This window comes from Oncorhynchus clarkii, chromosome 6 (genome assembly GCF_045791955.1).
Source record: "Oncorhynchus clarkii lewisi isolate Uvic-CL-2024 chromosome 6, UVic_Ocla_1.0, whole genome shotgun sequence".
In the NCBI taxonomy this organism is placed as follows: domain Eukaryota; kingdom Metazoa; phylum Chordata; class Actinopteri; order Salmoniformes; family Salmonidae; genus Oncorhynchus; species Oncorhynchus clarkii.
This window is the reverse complement of record NC_092152.1, coordinates 89,178,409-89,203,553: the sequence shown is the minus strand read 5'-3', so window position 1 is coordinate 89,203,553 and position 25,145 is coordinate 89,178,409. Positions and strand designations below refer to the sequence as shown.

At 44.4% G+C, this 25,145-nt stretch overlaps 1 protein-coding gene across 1 annotated transcript in view; it reads right to left on the bottom strand.

The window, feature by feature from the left end:
• Positions 1–25,145, bottom strand: part of LOC139412484 (leucine-rich repeat serine/threonine-protein kinase 1-like) — a 103,904-nt gene that overhangs the window by 8,136 nt on the left and 70,623 nt on the right. Inside the window, exons 21-30 of the mRNA XM_071159274.1 lie at positions 20,122–20,319; positions 19,629–19,768; positions 19,241–19,378; positions 13,252–13,446; positions 11,229–11,380; positions 9,451–9,568; positions 6,789–6,905; positions 3,740–3,940; positions 3,284–3,498; positions 763–1,248 (exon numbers count right to left, since the gene is read on the bottom strand). Of these exons, the coding sequence (XP_071015375.1) occupies positions 763–1,248; positions 3,284–3,498; positions 3,740–3,940; positions 6,789–6,905; positions 9,451–9,568; positions 11,229–11,380; positions 13,252–13,446; positions 19,241–19,378; positions 19,629–19,768; positions 20,122–20,319 (1,960 nt within the window). The remainder of the gene's footprint in view (positions 1–762; positions 1,249–3,283; positions 3,499–3,739; positions 3,941–6,788; positions 6,906–9,450; positions 9,569–11,228; positions 11,381–13,251; positions 13,447–19,240; positions 19,379–19,628; positions 19,769–20,121; positions 20,320–25,145) is intronic.

Genomic DNA, 25,145 nt, shown 5'->3' with positions numbered 1-25,145 from the left:
GAGTATTGGCTCAATAATGACAAAGAAGCCCAAAACGTGTCTGCTGCAGAGGGACAAGACAAAGCCATGATAAAATATATTGGCTCACCATTAACTAGAAAGTTAGATAGAGAACAAGCTATAGCTGACTAGCACAACAACTAACGGTAGCAATCATGGTTACTTTGCACATGTTTTATTTTTATGTTTGACATACTTGGTTAGTTGAATAGTATTTTGTAAATGACAAACCTTATTCAAAACTCTAAATTGTGATTTGAGGACAGACCTAAGTCCCATCTGTTGGCATATTTCCACCATAAGACTTTACCACAGTGTTTGGCCTAAAGACATAGATAGACCTTAGTGTTTCACCCTCTGAAGCCTGGCCCAAAACAAGTCTACTCTGGGCCAGAAAAAGACCCTGACCTGGATCCAGACTGGGCCAATTGGGCTTTTTCTAAAAAAAACTTTTCCTTCACAAAAGGAACCGTTCAGATATTTCAGTGGTTGTTGATTCTGCTCTTCACGTCTTTAGTGTCAGCCCGAGCTATGGAAACACAACTTCCCCTAAATAACAACTAGTGCTTACATCCAAAACAGATTGGAGTAGGACCAGACAGACCAGATGGAAATGTTGCAGTATCAGATCTCACAACGCCTGGAGGAGTGTTAACGTCAGGAACCACCTAAATATGGTACAGCAATCTTTTCTTGACTGCAAAAATGTCTGTTGTAAGACAGTGTGACATGCTGGGTTTGTGTGTGTAGCATTGTGGGTACCTGGGGATCCAAAGGGTTCCATTGACAGCCAGCACAGTGAGGGCCTGCAGGTGGGGGGGAGTGGTGGTAAAGGTTGTGGTGGGGTCAGAGTTCACCACAGGGTCAGGGTCGTCTGGGTGGTCCTGAGGCCTCTCTTCCTCCTCAGTGGAAAAAGGCATACTGCTGGAACTAGCCAATGAGCTGAGTGCGCAGGAACTGGATCTTTCCAATCCCAGCGGCTCTGACAAGGGGCCGGATCGGTCAAATCCCAGCGAAGGGGTGGAGTCAGAGGACATGGAGCAGTAGTCCGTCAGCGAATCCTGGTGCTGGATGATCTGAGTTCCCGCCTCCTCGCTATAGATCAGCGTCACTTTGTCGTTAGGACATTCCTCCTCATCCTCATCTAGACTCTTCCTCTTTGAGTCAAGGTCAGGACTAGTAGCCATGGTAACCCCTGCAGGTCGCTGTACAGTGAACACGTCCCGGAGAGGGTTGGCGTCTCCACAGCTGGAATGACGAAATTACATTTGTATTATGTGTATGTATTGGTCACATGGTCTGCTGCATAGTGAAATTGTGTCTTGGCTGTGTATGTGTATTTATTATGGATCCCTATTAGCTGCTGACTCTTCCTGGGGTCCAGTTTATACAATTTAAAAAATATGACAATACATTCACAGATTTCACAACACACTGTGTGCCCTCAGCCCCCGACTCCACCACAAGCACATATCTACAGTTCTAAATCCATGTGTATGCGTGTCTATAGTGTGTATCTTATCATGTGTGTGTATGCATGTGTCTTTGGCTATGTTTATGTTGCTTCACAGTCCCCGCTATTCCATAATATATTTGTATCTGTTTTTTTTTTTTATCACTGCTTGCATCAATTACATGATGTGGAATAGAGTTCCATGACGTCATGGCTCTATGTAGTACTAACAATGTACTGTGCGCCTCCCATAGTCTGTTCTGGACTTGGGGACTGTGAAGAGACCTCTGGTGGCATGTCTTGTGGGGTATGCATGGGTGTCCGAGCTGTGTGCCAGTAGTTCAAACAGACAGCTCGGTGCATTCAACATGTCAATACCTCTCACAAATACAAGTAATGATGAAGTCAATGTCTCCTCCACTTTGAGCCAGGAGAGATTGACATGCATATTATTAATATTAGCTCTCTGTGTACATCCAAGGGCTAGCCGTGCTGCCCTGTTCTGAGCCAATTGCAGTTTTCCTAAGTCCCTCTTTGTGACACCTGACCACATGACTGAACAGTAGTCCAGGTGCGACAACACTAGGGCCTGTAGGACCTACCTTGTTGATAGTGCTGTTATGAATGTCTCCATCTTAGCTACTGTTGTATCAATATGTTTTGACTATGACAGTTTACAATCCAGTATTAGTTTAGTCCCCCCAACTTGCTCAATTTCCACATGATTTATTACAAGGTTTAGTTGAGGTTTAGTGAATGATTTGTCCCAAATACAATGCTTTTAGTTTTAGAAATATTTACGACAAATGTATTCCTTGCCAACCACTCTGAAACTAATAGCTGACATGTATAGTGTTGATTCACCCACATACATAGACACACTGGCTTTACTCATGTCATTAGTAAAGATTGAAAAAAGTAAGGGGCCTAGACAGCTGCCCTGGGGAATTTCTAATTCTGCCTGGATTATGTTGGAGAGGCTTCCATTAAAGAACACCCTTTGTGTTTTGTTAGACAGGTACATCTTTATCCACAACATAGCAGGGGGTGTAAAGCCACAACACATAACATTTTCCGGCAGCAGACTATGATCGATAACGTCAAAAGCTGCACTGAAGTCTAACAACACAATCTTTTTATCATCAATTTCTCTCAGCCGACCAGCACAGCACTTACACAGTCATTTGTGTAAGTGCTGTGCTTGTTGAATGTCCTACTGAAAGTGTGTTGTCAATTAGTTGACTGTAAAATAGCATTATATCTGGCCAAACACAATTATTTCCAAAAGTTTACTAAGGGTTGGTAACAGGCTGTTTAGTCAGCTAGTTGAGCCAGTAAAGGGGTCTGTGTCCTACCTACCACCAGCGTATATTATAGCTGTGTCCTACCTACCACCAGCGTATATTATAGCTGTGTCCTACCTACCACCAGCGTATATTATAGCTGCGTCCTAATAACACCAGCGTATCCTATAGCTGTGTCCTACCTACCACCAGCGTATCTTATAGCTGTGTCCTACCTACCACAAGCGTATCTTATAACTGTGTCCTACCTACCACCAGCGTATCCTATAGCTGTGTCCTACCTACCACCAGCGTATCCTATAGCTGTGTCCTACCTACCACCAGCGTATCCTATAGCTGTGTCCTACCTACCACCAGCGTATCCTATAGCTGTGTCCTACCTACCACCAGCATATCCTATAGCTGTGTCCTATCTACCATCAGCGTATCTTATAGATGTGTCCTACCTACCATCAGCGTATCTTATAGCTGTGTTCTACCCATTAGTCTAACACTACCTCACCCCACCCACCCACGTCTCACACACCTGTACGTGGCACAGAGCTGGTAGGTGGCAGCGTGGTACAGCTGCAGGGTGTTGGTGTGGTCGTCCAGGGTCCACACCGCCTCATCCCCCCACAGACAGGGGCTGGAGGCCAGGGCCTGTATGGAGGATGGTGGGTCGTAGGGGTCCAGACGATGCACCGCCTGGAGGGTCCGGCAGTCGATCACCAGCAGGCCTGGACCATGGGAGTACCACAGCTGGGAGGAAGAGCAAGGTGGAGATAAGATTTACACTTTATGATAACCATTCATATTACCAGAGTTTAACCCTGTAACATTGTAATGAGGTTACCGGTATTTCACTACTGTATACAATTATTTACTATTTCATCATTGGACATTGTGGTATACAGGTATATTGAAATATATCAGAATATCTAGATAGATAGATAAATAGATACATTTTGATATATCGGCATATTGATATATCATTTCCAACCTGGGATCCACTGTGGACCAGGACCATGCTCCTGACTGGGTAGGGTCTCTGTCTGGGGTCAGAGTCCTCCATCCCAAACATGGTCGTATTGAGGGTGTGAGAACACAGGTAGGTCTCTCCTTCTACAGGCATGTCATCCATTAGAGAGTACACTGCCACCAGACCGTCTGACATCCCCATGAAGACACACGCCTGGGTCTGCTTGGGTGGGAGGAGACCAGAATGTTAGGTTGGGGGGGTGTATACGGAATGGAGAGTGGTTGAAGGGACGTGGAGAGGGAGAGAGAGACAGAGATAGTAAAGATATCAACAACACATCCCAACCTTGATAAAGACTGAAGACTAGATGAAAAGCATGAACGGAGGTGAAAACATTCTTGTTTACTAAGTTAAAATAGAGAGCGGGGCAGTAAAAAGACTGCACTGCTGCAGTAAATAATACAACCAGTAAATCAATCTACTGTACGGTCTTCTAATTTAAGTGTAAATATGCGTTTGATAGCATTCGTCATTCCCAACACATATTTACATGTCATACAACCAGGTCAGCGCCTAAGTGTCACTGTAGAATGTTTTCCCCAGAGTTGTTCCTCCCACGACCTCAGAGTCCCCCTAGCAACTACCAGCGGTTGTTCTACTGTTGTCTACAGCAGGGCCTGACTGTTCTACCTGTACTGCTGACTTCAGTGGAGGATGGGTTTCTGGGAAGGAGGGAAAGCTCAAAGGGGGCTCCACGTCTGCAGTGTAACACCCTGAACAGCCGACGTGTCAGAAATATGTTAGATAGAGCTATGGTACTTTGGGGGTGTTGCTTCTGTCAAAGTTCAAACAAATGGAACTATCCAACACTTCTGCGCCCCTTCTTCGAGGCAAGCAAATCAAAGTGCCTTGCAGGTATAATGTGAGAGAGCCTTTAGCTCCTTATCCCCAGACAGACAGCAGGCTCCATTAGGTCAGACTCAATACCTGGACTACCCCAGCCACAGGACACTTCAAAGGGCTGAGGGTCTAGGGAGAGGGGGGTGAAGGGGAGGTGGGGGGGCAAACAGGCAGTGCTCACTAGAAGCACTGAAAGCGTCATGTTGACACAAAACTAATTTACACTTTGAAATGACTTGGCCATTGACTTTTACTAAATAAATATATTTAACACAGCACAGCTGATGGCCCATCTAAACTACACCTATACTATAATGAAATACATTTTACACATAATAATAGAGTTAGTCTAAACACAAGATTAAATGGACAATAGTCTGATAGGTGACAATATTAACAATAGTCAAATTGTATATGAAGAGATGGACTAGTGCAGCTTGGACTTGATACAGAGGGAAACGGAGCAACAAAAGTGTCTTTTTAAAATCCCCCTACAGCAGACGTAGGCAACTAGATTCAGCCACTGGCCCATTTTAGTCAGTCGGATGGTCGGGGAGGCAGAACATTATTACAATGATCTGTGCACCGCAAATGACCACGACTAAGAGATTGTATTGGAAATGAACAATCATTACAGAGTGGCGGGCCGGGCGCAGTGCACGCTAACCAGGTGCACGGTGTTTCCTCTGACACATTGGTGCGGCTAAGAAGCAGTGCGGTTGTGTTTCGGAGGACGTATGGCTTTCAACCTTCGTATCTCCTGAGCCCGTACGGGAGTTGTAGCGATGAGACAAGATAGTAACTACTAACAATTGGATACCATGAAATTGGGGAGAAAATGGGGTAAAAATTCAACAACAAAATAAAAATATATCTGACTTTTACCAAGAGTAACCACGTCCATGCACTCCACACATGAACACGAGGCAGCATACAACCCAGGCCACTAAGCACAGACTAGTAACATAATAAAACACATCATATGTTCTGTTCTTTAGAAGTACATTTTCTTATTTCAATGTTTCTTTAGACCTGCCAAAATGAAATTATAATGGGTGTGGTTAGCGGTTTTTCATTTTCTTTTTACAAATAGGCTACAGTAACATATACCAATGAAAATGATATTATGTTCTTTAACAAATATACACATTTGTATTCTAATGTTACCTTTATAAACACAACCAAAGGAACATTTTTCGGGATGCATATATTAAATGGATTTATACTGTTTGAATGTTGACATCAAAAAGACTGGCTCAGAGTGGGACCGCTCGAGGGCTGGCATTTCTACTGTTAAGAGGACCGTAAAAACCTCTTTTACCACAGTAGCTGTGTTAGCTAATGATGGTCAGAACGCTAATAAATCCCTACAAATGGTGAAAACAGTCAGGCTGGTTTGGAAGGCAGTTAGATGGTATTATTATCAACTGCTGTTCTGTTACTGTATAAACACTTTACAGTACAGAGATAAGAGAACACCGACTATCCAGTGTATCAGAGTTACATTGGGGTTTAGTAGATGGCAGAACAACAATGGGTTGGGTTCCCATAATTCTTTCTCACAGAGATCCGTGTAATCATGTATGGTTGTCTGGGGCTACAACAACGTGTATTGTTGGGGTTACTGGTGGACCGGTTCGGGAACTACTGGTCTAGGAGATGGTTTGAGATAGGGTTGTCACGATAGCAGTATCGCGATAAGTCTGGTAGCAAGGAAACAAAACATGATGCGGATTTCAATTCTAAAGGAAAACAATCCTAATTTTGGAAACAAAGAGCATTATGTTATCACCCAGAGTCAAATGTGTTTATTTTCTAAGCTATACACAATATTGTATGAAAGGTTCCTAAAGGAGCAAATAGTAGTCTGCTTCATGTGTTCGCCATGGAAAATCGAGTATGGTATTATTGTGATACTGGTATCATGACAACCATACAGGGCAGTAGTGAACAGTATATTACATGGTCTCTGGAGGGCACGGGGAACAGACAGTTGACAACAGTAGGACAGGACAGTTACCTGGTCTCTGGCGGGCAAGGGAAACAGACAGGTGACAACAGGAGAGTTACCTGGTCTTTGGCCGGCACGGGGAACAGACAGGTGACAACAGGAGAGTTACCTGGTCTCTGGCGGGCATGGGGAACAGACAGGTGACAACAGGAGAGTTACCTGGTCTCTGGCGGGCACGGGGAACAGACAGGTGACTATAGCAGGACAGGAGATCTGTTTCTGGGGCTGGCTCAGTGGACACATCTCCTTTAGACTGTAGATGAACACTTCCTGCTCCTAGAACACACACACACACACACACACGTAAATACACACACACATGTATGTACAGTTGAAGTCGGAGGTTTACATACATTTAGGTTGGTGTCATTAAAACTCGTTTTTTCAACCACTCCACACATTTCTTGTTAACAAACTATAGTTTTGGCAAGTCAGTTAGGACATCTACTTTGTGCATAACACAAGTAATTTTTCCAAGAATTGTTTACAGACAGATTATTTCACTTATAATTCACTGTATCACAATTCCAGTGGGTCAGAAGTTTACATTCCAGAAAATCATTATGTCATGGCTTTAGAAGCTTCTGAGAGGCTAAATGACATAATTTGAGTCAATTGGAGGTGTACCTGTGGATGTATTTCAAGGCCTACCTTCAAACTCAGTTCCTCTTTGCTTGACATCAAATCAAAAGAAATCAAAAGAAATCAGCCAAGACCTCAGAAAAGATTGTAAGACCTCCACAAGTCTGGTTCATCCTTGGGAGCAATTTACAAATGCCTGAAGGTACCACGTTCATCTGTACAAACAATAGTAGGCAAGTATAAACACCATGGGACCAACCAGCTGTCATACTGCTCAGGAAGGAGACGCGTTGTCTCCTAGAGATGAACGTACTTTGGTGCAAAAAGTACAAATCAATCTGAGAACAACAGCAAAGGACCTTGTGAAGATGCTGGAGGAAACAGGTACAAAAGTATCTATATCCACAGTAAAACGAGTCCTATATCGATATAACCTGAAAGGCTGCTCAGCAAGGAAGAAGCCACTGCTCCAAAACCGCCATAAAAAAGACAGATTACGGTTTGCACATGGGGACAAATATTGTACTTTTTTGAGAAATGTCCTCTGGCCTGATGAAAGAAAAATAGAACTGTTTGGCCATAATGACCATCATTATGTTTGGAGGAAAAAGGGGGAGGCTTGCAAGCTGAAGAACACCATCCCAACTGTGAAGCATAGAGGAGACAGTATCATGTTGTGGGGGTGCTTGCTGCAGGAGGGACTGGTGCACTTCACAAAATAGATGGCATCATGAGGAGGGGAAAATTGATGTGGATATATTGACGCAACATCTCAAGACATCAGTCAGGAAGTTAAAGCTTGGTCACAAATGGGTCTTCCAAATGGACAATGACCCCAAGCAGACTTCCCAAGTTGTGGAAAAATGGCTTAAAGACAACAAAGTCAAGGTATTGGAGTGGCCATCACAAAGCCCTGACCTCAATCCTATAGAACATTTGTGGGCAGAACTGAAAAAGCGTTTGCGAGCAAGGAGGCCTACAGACCTGACTCAGTTACACCAGCTCTGTCAGGAGGAATGGACCAAAATTCACCCAAAACGTTTGACCCAAGTTCAACAATTTAAAGGCAATGCTACCAAATACTAATTGAGTGTATGTAAATGTCTGACCCACTGGGAATGTGATGAAAGAAATAAAAGCTGAAATAAATCATTCTCTCTACTATTATTCTGACATTTCGCATTCTTAAAATAAAGTGGCGATCCTAACTGACCTAAGACAGGGCAATTTTTTACTAAGATTAAATGTCAGGAACTGTGAAAAACTGAGTTGAAATGTATTTGTCAAAATACATGATATATTTTAGATTCTTCAAAGTAGCCACCCTTTGCCTTGATGACAGCTTTGGTTGAGAGAATGCCAAGAGTGTGCAAAGCTGTCAACAAGGCAAAGGGTGGCTACTTTGAAGAATCTAAAATCTAAAACATATTTTGATTTGTTCAACACTTTTTTGGTTACTACATGATTCCATGTGTTATTTCATAGTGTTGATGTCTTCACTATTATTCTACAATGTAGAACATAGTAAAAATAAAGAAAAACCCTTGAATGAGTAGGTGTGTCCAAACTTTTGATTGGTACAGTACACACACGATCACACACTTACAGAAACTAAATGTATACAGATATACATAATCTACTCAAGGTGAATAATGTTATAAGCTTCCATTTCATGGGCAGAGCAATACTTAAAAAATATTGACAATGATCATTTTGGATATAAACCCCCATCTATTCTTTAACATGTACCCTAATTCCATAAGTACCCGTGTATTCTTGGCGGTTCCCAGTGACACTCCCCATACATGTTATCACTAGACTTTATACTGCCTCACCAGGTAACATGACAGCAACACAACTTAGCCTGAGCCTACACACTACAAAGTCAAAGCCACAGGTTAGACTAGAGATGAACATACTTATGGTCTGGTGAGAGCAATTGTACTGACATGGTGTCAACATGTACATTGATTACATTACGAAATCCACCTAAGAAGGCTTATGGCTTTACGTCTGAGGTTTTATGTCATGCTGAGTTCCATTGCGACAGAGGGCTATGTAAACTGTAAACTTGCAATGTAAATCCAGTGTTAAGGATAGTTTGGCCAACCCCACCCCCAGAGTTTATGTAAACTCACATGTAAGTAAACTGTCAGATGCAAAGAACATGTATGAATAAGTATAAGTATTCTATTCTAATGTCCATAGGAAACCCAGTGTTAGTGATTGTTTGGCCAACCTCTGTGGCGGTCCATAAGGTGTTATCCATCTTCATCTGACAGCTCAGCCTGGTTCCTGGACACGGCATCCTCTTCACCTCTACCTGACCCGTCTCTATGTTCACCACACTGTAGTTCCTATAAGACAACACACATTCACTACCACACTGTAGTTCCTATAGGACAACACACATTCACTACCACACTGTAGTTCCTATAAGACAACACACATTCCCTACCACACTGTAGTTCCTATAAGACAACACACATTCACTACCACACTGTAGTTCCTATAGGACAACACACATTCACTACCACACTGTAGTTCCTATAGGACAACACGCATTCACTACCACACTGTAGTTCCTATAGGACAACACACATTCACTATCACACTGTAGTTCCTATAGGACAACACACATTCACTATCACACTGTAGTTCCTATAGGACAACACACATTCACTACCACACTGTAGTTCCTATAGGACAACACACATTCACTATCACACTGTAGTTCCTATAGGACAACACACAATCACTAGCACACTGTAGTTCCTATAAGACAACACACATTCACTAGCACACTGTAGTTCCTATAAGACAACACACATTCACTATCACACTGTAGTTCCTATAGGACAACACACATTCACTATCACACTGTAGTTCCTATAGGACAACACACATTCACTAGCACACTGTAGTTCCTATAGGACAACACACGTTCACTACCACTCTGTAGTTCCTATAAGACAACACACATTCACTACCACACTGTAGTTCCTATAAGACAACACACATTCACTACCACACTGTAGTTCCTATAGGACAACACACATTCACTACCACACTGTAGTTCCTATAAGACAACACACATTCACTACCACACTGTAGTTCCTATAGGACAACACACATTCACTACCACACTGTAGTTCCTATAGGACAACACACATTCACTACCACACTGTAGTTCCTATAGGACAACACACATTCACTACCACACTGTAGTTCCTATAGGACAACACACATTCACTACCACACTGTAGTTCCTATAAGACAACACACATTCACTACCACACTGTAGTTCCTATAGGACAACACACATTCCCTACCACACTGTAGTTCCTATAAGACAACACACATTCACTATTGCAGAGTTTCTAGAACATACACACACACACACACACACACACACACACACACACAGTAGTCCAACAAGTCATACCGAGACAATACACACCATTTAACCGTGAACCCTGACACAGAGTTAGGACAGTATTCAATCTTTCTCCTTCTTCCCCTGGCGGAGTAGTACCTGCTGACAATTATCATGTCATTCTCATGGTCGGTTCCCATGCTGGAAGCCCTGGCGCAATACCTCTATGAGGGGGTATTAGAATTACAAAGGATCTCTATGGGGTTAACAGCAGGACAGCTGCAGGCAATAGCAGTCATTAGCACCACCTGTATGGAGCGATGAAAGCTGGTTTATCGTGGTGAGATTATCTCCCTTCCCAAAGCACACACAGTCACACACAGTCACACACAGGGGGAGAGCAACACTAAAGCAATTACTTTCCACCTGGGAGCTGTATTACAGGACAGGAGTGTGTGTGTGTTACTCTCAGAGAGGTATGTGCACAGTATGTATGTGTGTGTGTGTGTTCTGCCTCCACTGCTCTTTATGAGACAGTCCAAGCATAAGCAGCTGAAATACACCCTCAGATCCTCAGGAAGTCTACACTGAGACTTTTTGGGCCAGGAAAACCTCTGAAATCAACACAAAGAGAAACCAACCTGTCATCCTTGTCCCCGTCCCAGAACACAGCGCTGTGTCCCTGCAAGTGGGACAGGAAGAGCTGGGAGTGTGTGTCACAGGCCAGCAGGTACTTCAGACATGGGAAACTGGGCTCCTGCATCTGCCTCACACACTGCATGGCCAGGGGCCTCTGGATCAAGAGAGAGACACACAGTCAATATGTCATACTGTAAGCCAGGGTTCCCCAATTGGTGGCCAGTGGACTGGTGATTTTATCTTAGCAAAAAGAATGTTGGACATAAAAGACTGTCAGCTCAGGGATTTGAACTTGCCACCTTTTGGTTACTAGTCCAACGCTCTAACCACTAGGCTACCCTGCCGCCCCAAAGATATATACGATACTGTATATAAACATGTATGTGGACACCCCTTCAAATTAGTGGATTCGGCTATTTCAGCCACACCCATTACTGACAGATGTACAAAATCCAGTACACAGCCATGCAATCTCCATAGATAAACATTGGCAGTAGAATGGCCTTACTGAAGAGCTCAGTGACTTTCAATGTGGCACCGTCAAAGGATACCACCTTTCCAACAAGTCCATTTCTGCCTTGCTAGAGCAGCCCCGGGCAACTGTAAGTGCTGTTATTGTGAAATGGAAACGTCTAGGAGCAACAACGGCTCAGCTGTGAAGTGGTAGGCCAAACAACCTCACAGAACAGGACCGCCGAGTGCTGAAGCATGTAGCGCGTAAAAATAGTCTGTCCTCGGTTGCAACACTCACTACAGTGTTCCAAACTGCCTCTGGAAGCAACGTCAGCGCAAGAGCTGTTCTTTAGGAGGTTCATGAAATGGGTTTCCATGGTCGAGCAGCCGCACACAAAGCTCGCCTCCATTGGACTCTGGAGCAGTGGAAACGCATTCTTCGGAGTGATGAATCACGAGTCACCATCTGACAATCTGATGGACGAATATGGGTTTGGCGGATGCCAGGAGAACGCTACCTGCCCGAATGCATAGTGCCAAATGTAAAGTTTGGTGAAGGAGAAATAATGTCTGGGGCTGTTTTTCAAGGTTCGGGCTAGGCCCCTTAGTTCCAGTGACGGGAAATCTTAACGCTACAGCATACAATGACATTCTAGATGATTCTGTGTTTCCAACTTTGTGGCAACAGCATGACAATGCCCCTGTGCACAAAGTGGTTTTCGAGATTGGTGTGGAAGAACTTGACTGGCCTGCACAGAGCCCTGACCACAACCCCATCGAACACCTTTGGATGAATTGGAATGCCGACTTCAAGCCAGGCCTAATCCCCCAACATCAGTGCCCGACCTCACTAATGCTCTTATAGCTGAATGGAAGCAAATCCCCACAGCAATGTTCCAACATCTAGTGGAAAGCCTTCCTAGAAGAGTGGAGGCTGTTATAGCAGCAAAGGGGGGACCAACTGCATAGTAAAGCCTTCCCAGAAGAGTGGAGGCTGTTATAGCAGCAAAGGGGGGGACCAACTCCATAGTAAAGCCTTCCCAGAAGAGTGGAGGCTGTTATAGCAGCAAAGGGGGGAACCAACTCTATATTAAGACCCATGATTTTGGAATGAGATGTTCGACGAGCAGGTGTCCACATACTTTTGGTCATGTAGTGTATAAGTGATCGTACACAAATGTAAGTAAGGTTTGATATTATTACGTTTTAGTCAAACATTATATCTGTTTGGGCTTCTTGTGATAAATTTGAAGTCTACAAATTATTTGTAATTATGTTTCCGGCCCCCTGACTATCCATTTAAGAAAAAAATCTGCTCATGGTTGAATCTAGTTGATGATCCCTGCTGTAAGCCACACAGCATTATAATATCAGTTGTTAATACACATCTAGATGTATGAAAGATAGAATGATATCATTATAGTGGTGCGGATGAGTCATCACATTTTCCTCTTTAAAAAGAGCATATTCAAGCCAGCACAGCTTGGCTCACTAGTGTGAATAGTGTATTGGCGTCCCAGCCCACAGACCCTCACCTTCTCAGGCTTAGTGTCCCAGCCCACAGACCCTCACCTTCTCAGGCTTAGTGTCCCAGCACTCGATCATCAGGCCATGCAGACGGTGGAACTGGACTTCCTCTGGGTTTCCCAGGGTGGGACGGATCCCTTTAGACAGCTTCTTAGCTATCTGGAGCTGGTGCTGACCCAACGCAGGCCTACAACCTGACAGCAACTCATACACAACCATCCCATACGAGAACATATCCACCTGAGTGAGAGTGAGAGAGTGAGAGAGTGAGAGAGTGAGAGAGAGAGAGAGATTGATTTAATATGTTATCCACAGTGTACATAACATTAAGAATACCTGCTCTTTGTGTAGGAGGGTGAATGGGCGGGTGAATGGGCAAGATAAAACATCTAAGTGCCTTTGGACAGGGTGATAGTAGGTGCCAGGGACACCGGTTTGTGACAAGAACTGCAACACTGCTGGGTTTTTCACACTCAACAGTTTCCTTGGTGTATCAATAATCCATTTATTGCCTTACCTCACCTCATTTGCACACACTGTATATAGACTTTTCTATTGTGTTATTGACTGTATGTTTGTTTATTTCATGTGTAACTCGTGTCGTTTGTGTCACACTGCTTTGCTTTATCTTGGCCAGGTCAGTTGTAAATGAGAACTTGTTCTCAACTAGCCCACCTGGTTAAATAAAGGTGTTCTCAACTAGCCTACCTGGTTAAATAAAGGTGTTCTCAACTAGCCTACCTGGTTAAATAAAGGTGTTCTCAACTAGCCACCTGGTTAAATAAAGGTGATCTGGCCTACCTGGTTAAATAAAGGTGATCTGGCCTACCTGGTTAAATAAAGGTGATCTGGCCTACCTGGTTAAATAAAGGTGATCTGGCCTACCTGGTTAAATAAAGGTGATCTGGTCTACCTGGTTAAATAAAGGTGATCTGGCCTACCTGGTTAAATAAAGGTGATCTGGCCTACCTGGTTAAATAAAGGTGAAATAAAAAAATGGTCCATTATCCAAAAGACATCCAACCAACGTGACACAACAGTGGGAAGCATTGGAGTCAACATGGGCCGGCATCCCTGTGGAATGCTTTCTACACCTTGTAGTCCATGCTCTGACGAATTGAGGCTGTCTGAGCACAAAAGGGGGTGCAACTCAATATTAGGAAGGTGTTCTGAATGGTTTGTACACTCAGTGTATATATATATCTATATTGATTTAATTGCTTTGGTAATGTACGTTTCCATGCCAATAAAGCTTCTTCAATTGAATTGAAATGCACGCACGCACGCACGCACGCACGCACACACGCACGCACACACGCACACACACACACACACACACACACACACACACACACACCAGTCATCCCATTGTAATAGTCAGACTCTAATGTTATCTATGAAGGCCATTCAGCTTGGTGATGGAACACAAAACAACAGTCCAAGTTGAATTCCTTTCTATGAATGGCCATGAGCTTGAGATGAACAGCCCACTGTGGCTTTCTTCCCAGGGTTTATTTAACACAGCGCAGACAGATGGGGCCAAAATGCACCGAGTGGTGAGTTTCCACGCCCTGTTAGCGTTACGGGAGCAGTCCTGGCTCCTCGCCACAATGACATCACTTGGCAACTATTCTGAGAATCCTCAACGTCCGTGGTCCTCGGGGTCAGAGAGGCTACAGGTAAGGCCGTGGTCCTCGGGGTCAGAGAGGCTACAGGTAAGGCCGTGGTCCTCGCGGTCAGAGAGGCTACAGGTAAGGCCGTGGTCCTCGGGGTCAGAGAGGCTACAGGTAAGGCTGTGGTCCTCGGGGTCAGAGAGGCTACAGGTAAGGCCGTGGTCCTCGGGGTCAGAGGCTACAGGTTAGGCCGTGGTCCTCGGGGTCAGAGAGGCTACAGGTAAGGCCGTGGTCCTCGGGGTCAGAGAGGCTACAGGTAAGAACGTGGTCCTCGGGGTCAGAGAGGCTACAGGTAAGGCCGTGGTATATTCTCTATGGTACATTTTTATAAGGCCTCGTCTGTCATCAATCTCTATCATTGGTATGAAAGGGGAAATCCAATGTCGCCAAATAAAATATGGGTTGTTGAATACTATACTATTATATTACACACTATTTATGTATACCCAGTTTATAGATTAGTTAAGGACACAGAATGTCTGGTATTCCATCTCTCTGTCTTCCAATTTTACTCTCGCAATCTCTCTCTCTCACTCTCTTTCTCCATCTCTCAGTCTTTCCATTATGGTCAATCTCTCCTTCCTCTCCATCTCTTCTCGCAGCATTACAATAACTACATCCTGAAACCTCATTTGAAGTTAAATCAAAGAGGAATCCAAAAAGGATTAAAGTATGGCAGGAGGGACATGATTGGCTGAGAACAGCAGAACAGGGTCAGAGTATAGACGTGAGGGTTTAACAGCAGAACAGAGTCAGAGTATTGACGTGATGGTTTAAAGACATCTCTCACTTCCCTTTGAGAGGATGCTCAATTGAGTTGGAGGGTTAAAGGAGATTTAACCCCCTAGAAAAACAGTCAAACCAGTGTGTGTGTGTGTGTATATGTGTGCGTCAAACCACTTAAAAGCCCTGCTAAGCCAGCCTAGACCCCCTAGAGAGAGTGGAGCCCAGAGATGGTAGACAGCCATGTTGGAAAGGCTCATTAAAATGAGGACATAAAAGCCCATAGGATTAAAGTACACAGAGACAGAGTTGGTTGGTTGGCTTCATACCGTAGTTGGCTAATTCATGGTTGACTAATACATATCAGAGTGGGAGTCGATTGCCTGATGAGTAACCACAGAGGGAGAGTTAATTGGATAATTAATATCAGGACGAGAGATGATTGGCTAATGAGCAGAAAAAGCAGGAGCTAATTGCCCACCTAACCAACACAGAGGGCAAGTTGAGTAAATTCCAGGACACTATAGAATATATTCCACAAGAAACCTGGCATTTACGGGAACACTTCATTTCAGACAGGTAGGCTATGGGACATGACTGTACGTCCAGTACAGTCATACAGGCATTAGGGAATGGATGCCTTAGTCATAGACGTGGTAAATGATACAATCTACATGCTGTATGGACACATAGTTTAAACATATAGTACCCAGACATCCTGCACAGTAAAACACACACACACATCTCCTTACATTTCACTTACAGCAGCACACACGTTACTAATCAGACACACGTTACTAGTCAGACACACGTTACTAGTCAGACACACGTTACTAGTCAGACACACGTTACTAATCAGACACACGTTACTAATCAGACACACGTTACTAATCAGACACACGTTACTAGTCAGACACACGTCACTAGTCAGACACACGTCACTAATCAGACACACGTCACTAATCAGACACACGTCACTAATCAGACACACGTTACTAAATCAGACACACGTCACTAATCAGACACACGTTACTAAATCAGACACACGTTACTAAATCAGACACGCGTTACTAAATCAGACACACGTTACTAATCAGACACACGTTACTAGTCAGACACATTACTAATCAGACACACGTAGAGCAACGGTTAATGTGATTGGATGTTAATTATTTGACTAGGCTACTTGAATTTGAAAGTTGTGTTGTTATTTCGCTGAACACTAATGTTATTTTTTGGCGGTGAAACGAGGCTAGTCAGGTGAGAAAAAAACCTCACCCAAATGTATCGCCCTGTTGGGAAATATAAATGGACTGTAGTGTTCAGCAAAACAACAACACAACTTTCAAATTCAGGTAGCCTAGTCAAATAATTAACATCCAATCACATTAACCGTTGCTCTCTCGCAGGAATTCCACTAACAGTCCATATGTATCCAAATGTAGCTGCTACTCATTTCCATTTGCTTGAAAACGTATAAATGGTTAAAAAAAGTAATATATAAATATATATATGTATTTTAAAAAAAAAATGTGAATCACATTTTTATTTGGCGTACCCCCGACGGCATTGCGCGTACCCCAGTTTGGGAATACCTAAATGATTGTCACGACTTCTTCCGAAGTGGGTTCCTCTCCTCGTTCGGGCAGTGTTCGGCGGTCGACATCGCCGGTCTTCTAGACATCATCGATCTATTTTTCATGTTCCATTTGTTTTGTCTGGTTGTCGCACTCACCTGGTTCCAATTCCCTAATTACATGTTGTATATGTTCCCTCTGTTTCCCCCATGTCCTTGTCGGGAATTGTTTATTGTAAGTATGTGTGCTTATTTGTGACTGGTGCATTATGGGTTTTGTGCCCATGTATTTTTGTATCCCGGTAGTTATGTACATTAAACAGCTCCAGCTATTTACCAAGTTCTGCTCTCCTGTGTTTGACTTCCCTGCCATCAGTTACGCACCCCATGACAATGATATTCAGTACCGTTACCCTAAATGATACAGTCAGTAGTGTTACCCTAAATGATACAGTCAGTAGTATTACCCTAAATGATACAGTCAGTAATATTACCCTAAATGTTAGTCATGAACATTACCCTAAATGTTAGGCATTAACATTACCCTAAATGATAGTCAGTAATATTACCCTAAATGTTAGTCATGAACATTACCCTAAATGTTAGGCATTAACATTACCCTAAATTATACAGTCAGTAATATTACCCTAAATGTTCGTGATGAACATTACCCTACATGATGCAGTCAGTAACATTACCCTAAATGTTAGTCATTAACATTACCCTAAATGTTAGTCATTAACATGACCCTAAATGATAGTCATTAACATCACCCTAAATGATAGTCAGTAACATTACCCTAAATGTTAGCCATTAACAATACCCTAAATGTTAGTAATTAACATTACCCTAAATTATACAGTCAGTAATATTACTCTAAATGTTAGTCAGTAATATTACCCTAAATGTTAGTCAGTAATATTACCTTAAATGATAGTCATTAACATTACCCTAAATGATAGTCATTAACATTACCCTAAATGATACAGTCAGTAACATTACCCTAATACAGTCAATAGCACTAGCCTAAATCCAAGGAAATGTTGCTCAGCACAGTTACCACATACGGCAGGTAGCCTAGTGGTTAGAGCATTGGACTAGTAACTGAAAGGTTGCAAGATCAAATCCCTGAGCTGAACAAGGCAGTTAACCCACTGTTCCTAAGCCGTCATTGAAAATAAGAATTTGTTCTTAACTAACTTGCCTAGTTAAATAAAGGTAAAATAAACTATATAAAAATAGCACCACACAGACATAAATAGGTATACAGTTGTATGTTATACTAAAACAACAACCTATAGAACCAATAAAAACAGTTTGAAGATTTTAGTTTCTATTGCAATATATGTATGTAGTTGACCCCAGGTGTAGGAGGCACAACTACCTTACATTTCACATTGACATTCTAGTTATTTAGCAGACGCTCTTATCCAGAGCGACTTTCAGGAGCAATTAGGGTTAAGTGCCTTGCTCAAGAGCACCTTGACAGATAATTCACCTAGTCAGCTCAGGTATTCAAACCAGCGACCTTTCGGTTACTGGCCCAATGCTCTTTTTAAAAAATGTAAAAAATGTACCCCCTTTTTCTCCCCAATTTCGTGGTATCCAATTGTTAGTAGTTACAGTCTTGTCTCATCGCTACAACTCCCGTACGGGCTCGGGAGAGACGAAGGTCGAAAGCCATGTGTCCTCCGAAACACAACCCAACCAAGCTGCACTGCTTCTTAACACAGCGCGCATCCAACCCGGAAGCCAGCCACACCAATGTGTCGGAGGAAACACGCCTGGCCCGCCACATGAGTCGCTAGTGCGCGATGAGACAAGAATATCCCTACCGGCCAAACCCTACCTAACCCGGACGACGCTAGGCCAATTGTGTGTCGCCCCATGGACCTCCCGGTCGCGGCCGGCTGCGACAGAGCCTGGGCTCGAACCCAGAGTCTCTGGTGGCACAGCTAGCACTGCGATGCAGTACCTTAGACTGCGCCACCCGGGAGGCTCCACTGGCCCAACGCTCTTAACCGCTAGGTTACCTGCCACCATAGACCTTCTTATCATCTACCTTCTCATCATAAACGATGCCTGGGCGTATCTCGGGGGCCTGGTAGCCCGGCGTGCCCTCCACACCCAGTGCCCCCTCGTGGAAGGACTGGCGCGAGATGCCATAGTCTGACAGCTTGATATTCACCGGGTCACACACCTAGGATGAGACCAAGAAGGATTATACAACACTATCGTTACTACTGGGTGGGCCAAAACACTTCTGGTTTTCATCCTCTCCTTCTCATCAGGGACTGATTCAGACCTGGGACACCAGGTGAGTGCATTTAACTACCAGGTAAAAACACAACAAACTGAAGTGTTTAGGCTTTCCAGGACTGGAATTGAACGGCCCAGACATAGTGGCTAGGGGTCGATTTGTAATTCTGCCCCTCATACTAATCACCTACCTCCAGGGACCACACCAGGATGTTGTCTGACTTGAGGTCACAGAAGATGATGTTCTTCCTGTGCAGATAGGCCAGCCCCGCTGCAATCTGATAGGCTGCCTTGAAGGTGAGCATGTGACCCAGGGGCATGTACCTGGAGCCTGATGGGGGGGGGGGGGTGGAGTTAAAAGGGCAAGTTTAAAATGTTTTCATAACTTGTGTAGAGAAGATTCTCAGCATTAGGGACCTAACTAGCTGTGGATCTCTCTCTCTCGCCGTCTCTCTCCCTGTCTGCCTGTCTGGTGTGTCAGTCTGTCTCTCTCTCCCTGTCTGCCTGTCTGGCGTGTCAGTGTCTCTCTCTCTCCCTGTCTGCCTGTCTGGTGTGTCAGTCTGTCTCTCTCTCTCTCGCCGTCTCTCTCCCTGTCTGCCTGTCTGGCGTGTCAGTCTGTCTCTCTCCCTGTCTGCCTGTCTGGCGTGTCAGTCTGTCTCTCTCTCTCTTTCTACCTGTTCATACCTTTATGTCTGTCCTCCAGCACAATGTTGAGGCTGCCCAGGGGAGCCAGCTGCAGGGCGAAGCAGAGCGGGTGAATACTGATTCCCACCAGCAGCACGATGCACGGGTGCTGTAGGGAGTGGAGCATGCTGGTCTCCTGGCGGAACTCTGAGAAGCTCCGGCACGCGTCCATGGACTGAAAATGCTTCATCATGGTGTCTGGTGGAGGGACGGGAGGGTTGTGAGGAGAGGGGGGTGGGGTCAGGAGAGGAGGAGGGGAGGGGGGTGAGGAGAGGGGGGTGGGGTGGGGCCAGGAGAGGAGGAGGGGAGTGGGGTGAGGAGAGAGGAGTGGGGTGAGGAAAGGGGGGTGGGGTCAGGAGAGGAGGAGGGGAGGGAGGTGAGGAGAGGGGGGTGGGGTCAGGAGAGGAGGAGGGGAGGGGGGTGGGGTCAGGAGAGGAGGAGGGGAGTGGGGTGAGGAGAGGGGGGTGGGGTAGGGGAGGGGGGTGAGGTCAGGAGAGGAGGAGGGGAGGGGGTGAGGAGAGGGGGTAGGGTAGGGTCAGGAGAGGAGGAGGGGAGGGGGGTGAGGAGAGGGGGGTGTGGTCAGGAGAGGAGGAGGGGAGGGGGGTGAGGAGAGGGGGGTGGGGTCAGGAAGGGAGGAGAGGAAAGATAAGTCACACATCAAATCACATTTTATTTGTTATATGCACCAAAATCTTACCAGCCCTTAACCAAAAATACAGTTTTAAGAATAATAAGACTTAAGAAAATATTTACTAAATAAACTAAAGAAAAAAATGAAAGAGCAACAATAAAATAACAATAAGCAGGCTATATACAGGGGCTACTGGTATTGAGTCAATGTGTGAGGGTACAAGTTAGTCGAGGTCATTGAGGTAATATGTACATGTAGGTAGGGGTAAAGTGACTATGTATAGATAATAAACGGTGAGTAACAGCAGCATTAAAAAAAGGGAGGGGGGGGGTCAATGCAAATAGTCTGGGTAGCCATTTGATAAGCTGTTCAGCAGTCTTATGGCTTGGGGGTAGAAGATGTTAAGGAGCCTTTTAGTTCTAGACGTGGCGCTCCGGTACCGCTTGCCGTGTGGTAGCAGAGAGAACAGTCTATGACTTGGGTGTGATAGCAGAGAGAACAGTCTATGACTTGGGTGTGGTAGCAGAGAGAACAGTCTATGACTTGGGTGTGATAGCAGAGAGAACAGTCTATGACTTGGGTGTGGTAGCAGAGAGAACAGTCTATGACTTGGGTGTGGTAGCAGAGAGAACAGTCTATGACTTGGGTGTGGTAGCAGAGAGAACAGTCTATGACTTGGGTGTGGTAGCATAGAGAATAGTCTATGACTTGGGTGTGGTAGCAGAGAGAACAGTCTATGACTTGGGTGTGGTAGCAGAGAGAACAGTCTATGACTTGTGTGTGGTAGCAGAGAGAACAGTCTATGACTTGTGTGTGGTAGCAGAGAGAATAGTCTATGACTTGGGTGTGGTAGCAGAGAGAACAGTCTATGACTTGGGTGTGGTAGCAGAGAGAACAGTCTATGACTTGGGTGTGGTAGCAGAGAGATCAGTCTATGACTTGGGTGTGGTAGCAGAGAGAACAGTCTATGACTTGGGTGTGGTAGCAGAGAGATCAGTCTATGACTTGGGTGTGGTAGCAGAGAGAACAGTCTATGACTTGGGTGTGGTAGCAGAGAGAACAGTCTATGACTTGGGTGTGGTAGCAGAGAGAACAGTCTATGACTTGGGTGTGGTAGCAGAGAGAACAGTCTATGACTTGGGTGTGGTAGCAGAGAGAACAGTCTATGACTTGGGTGTGGTAGCAGAGAGAACAGTCTATGACTTGGGTGTGGTAGCAGAGAGAACAGTCTATGACTTGGGTGTGGTAGCAGAGTGAACAGTCTATGACTTGGGTGTGGTAGCAGAGAGAACAGTCTATGACTTGGGTGTGGTAGCAGAGAGAACAGTCTATGACTTGGGTGTGGTAGCAGAGTGAACAGTCTATGACTTGGGTGTGGTAGCAGAGAGAACAGTCTATGACTTGGGTGTGGTAGCAGAGAAAACAGTCTATGACTTGGGTGGCTGGAGTCAAAACATGCATCAAAACATAAAGATCCACTTTGAAACGTAAATGCTGCTTAAAATCCTAATTGACAGATCGATTTGTAAAAGTATTCACATAGTCCCTCTGTGTGGCTCTAGATATGGGCAGAGCTTACAAAACCCCATGAAAACCATGGTTCCAGTTACTGGGGGCAGATATACACCCCTAGCCTTGTTAATGGGGCTGGCCAGAGAGAGGTGCTGTTGTGGCCTCTAACAGGGAACATCTGGGATTGGTACATCCCTTTTTGGACAAAAATCTAGGAAATATAATCATTGATTCTTGAGGAATGTAACTCATAACATGAGTGGTTATATTTCTCCAGACCCATTCCTCAGCTGTTTACCAAAAAAGTGATAGCCCATTAATAGATAGATGTGTGTGTATGTGTTAACATGTGTGTATGTGTTGACATGTGTGTGTGTGTTGACACGAGTGTGTTAATGGTTTTGGTTACAGGTGCCTGCTGTGCCGGGGTCCCTCTCTCTTTCCATAAAGGCTAATGAGAAGTATTAGGTTTCTGCTTTCGACAGCGCTGTCCTCAACCTCCACACCAGGGGTTGGAAACTAGATTCAGCAACAGGACGATTTTTGTCAGAGCGAATGGTCGGGAGGACGGAAAATAATCATAAGAATTTGAACACTGCAAACATGTCTCTTTTTAATTCGTGGGAATACTTGTGAACAGATTGCCTAAATATATACAGTGCCTTGCGAAAGTATTCGGCCCCCTTGAACTTTGCGACCTTTTGCCACATTTCAGGCTTCAAACATAAAGATATAAAACTGTATTTTTTTGTGAAGAATCAACAACAAGTGGGACACAATCATGAAGTGGAACGACATTTATTGGATATTTCAAACTTTTTTAACAAATCAAAAACTGAAAAATTGGGCGTGCAAAATTATTCAGCCCCTTTACTTTCAGTGCAGCAAACTCTCTCCAGAAGTTCAGTGAGGATCTCTGAATGATCCAATGTTGACCTAAATGACTAATGATGATAAATACAATCCACCTGTGTGTAATCAAGTCTCCGTATAAATGCACCTGCACTGTGATAGTCTCAGAGGTCCGTTAAAAGCGCAGAGAGCATCATGAAGAACAAGGAACACACCAGGCAGGTCCGAGATACTGTTTAAAGCCGGATTTGGATACAAAAAGATTTCCCAAGCTTTAAACATCCCAAGGAGCACTGTGCAAGCGATAATATTGAAATGGAAGGAGTATCAGACCACTGCAAATCTACCAAGACCTGGCTGTCCCTCTAAACTTTCAGCTCATACAAGGAGAAGACTGATCAGAGATGCAGCCAAGAGGCCCATGATCACTCTGGATGAACTGCAGAGATCTACAGCTGAGGTGGGAGACTCTGTCCCTAGGACAACAATCAGTCGTATATTGCACAAATCTGGCCTTTATGGAAGAGTGGCAAGAAGAAAGCCATTTCTTATAGATATCCATAAAAAGTGTTGTTTAAAGTTTGCCACAAGCCACCTGGGAGACACACCAAACATGTGGAAGAAGGTGCTCTGGTCAGATGAAACCAAAATTGAACTTTTTGGCAACAATGCAAAACGTTATGTTTGGCGTAAAAGCAACACACCATCCCCACTGTCAAACATGGTGGTGGCAGCATCATGGTTTGGGCCTGCTTTTCTTCAGCAGGGACAGGGAAGATGGTTAAAATTGATGGGAAGATGGATGGAGCCAAATACAGGACCATTCTGGAAGCAAACCTGATGGAGTCTGCAAAAGACCTGAGACTGGGACGGAGATTTGTCTTCCAACAAGACAATGATCCAAAACATAAAGCAAAATCTACAATGGAATGGTTCAAAAATAAACATATCCAGGTGTTAGAATGGCCTAGTCAAAGTCCAGACCTGAATCCAATCGAGAATCTGTGGAAAGAACTGAAAACTGCTGTTCACAAATGCTCTCCATCCAACCTCACTGAGCTCGAGCTGTTTTGCAAGGAGGAATGGGAAAAAATGTCAGTCTCTTGATGTGCAAAACTGATAGAGACATACCCCAAGTGACTTACAGCTGTAATCGCAGCAAAAGGTGGCGCTACAAAGTATTAACTTAAGGTGGCTGAATAATTTTGCACGCCCAATTTTTCAGTTTTTGATTTGTTAAAAAAGTTTGAAATATCCAATAAATGTTGTTCCACTTCATGATTGTGTCCCACTTGTTGTTGATTCTTCACAAAAAAATACAGTTTTATATCTTTATGTTTGAAGCCTGAAATGTGGCAAAAGGTCGCAAAGTTCAAGGGGGCCGAATACTTTCGAAAGCCACTGTATATATTTTTGTTGAATTCCTGGTGATTTTACAGATTTAAATCAGTTTGCTAGCCGGTTTTGGCCAGTTTTGGCCGGTTTTTGGCCTGTTGACCCCTGCTCTACACCGGCCTACATACAACATAGCAGACCCCTGGTTCACGCCCAGCTCGGGGCAGACAGGAAAGGAAGATATACTGTTACATATACAGTGTGATGTCTGTATGACCTTTGACCACTTGCTGCAAAGCAAATGGCTCTTTGGAGGCTAATAAACTGTCTTTACCACTACAGTGCAGAGTGTCCGACCTGGTCTAGAGTCACTAGACTGGAACAATAGAGCTTGACCCCTTGGTCCAGTCAGATCAGCAGGATTATTTCAGATCACCTTGGGGATTGACCTCAGAAAGTGGGGATGGACAGAGAGAGAGAGAGAGAGAGAGGGAGAAGGAGAAGGAGAAAAGAGAGAGCGGGAGAGAGAGAGAGAGAGAGAGAGAGAGAGAGAGAGAAAAAGAGAGAGCGAGGGAGAGTGAGCGAGGGCTAGAGAAAAAAGAAAGAGAAATGGGAAAGACAGAGAGACAAAAGAGAGGGAGAGGGCTGGAAGCGAGAGAGATGGTGGTAGGAGAGAGAGAGAGGACTGGGGAGA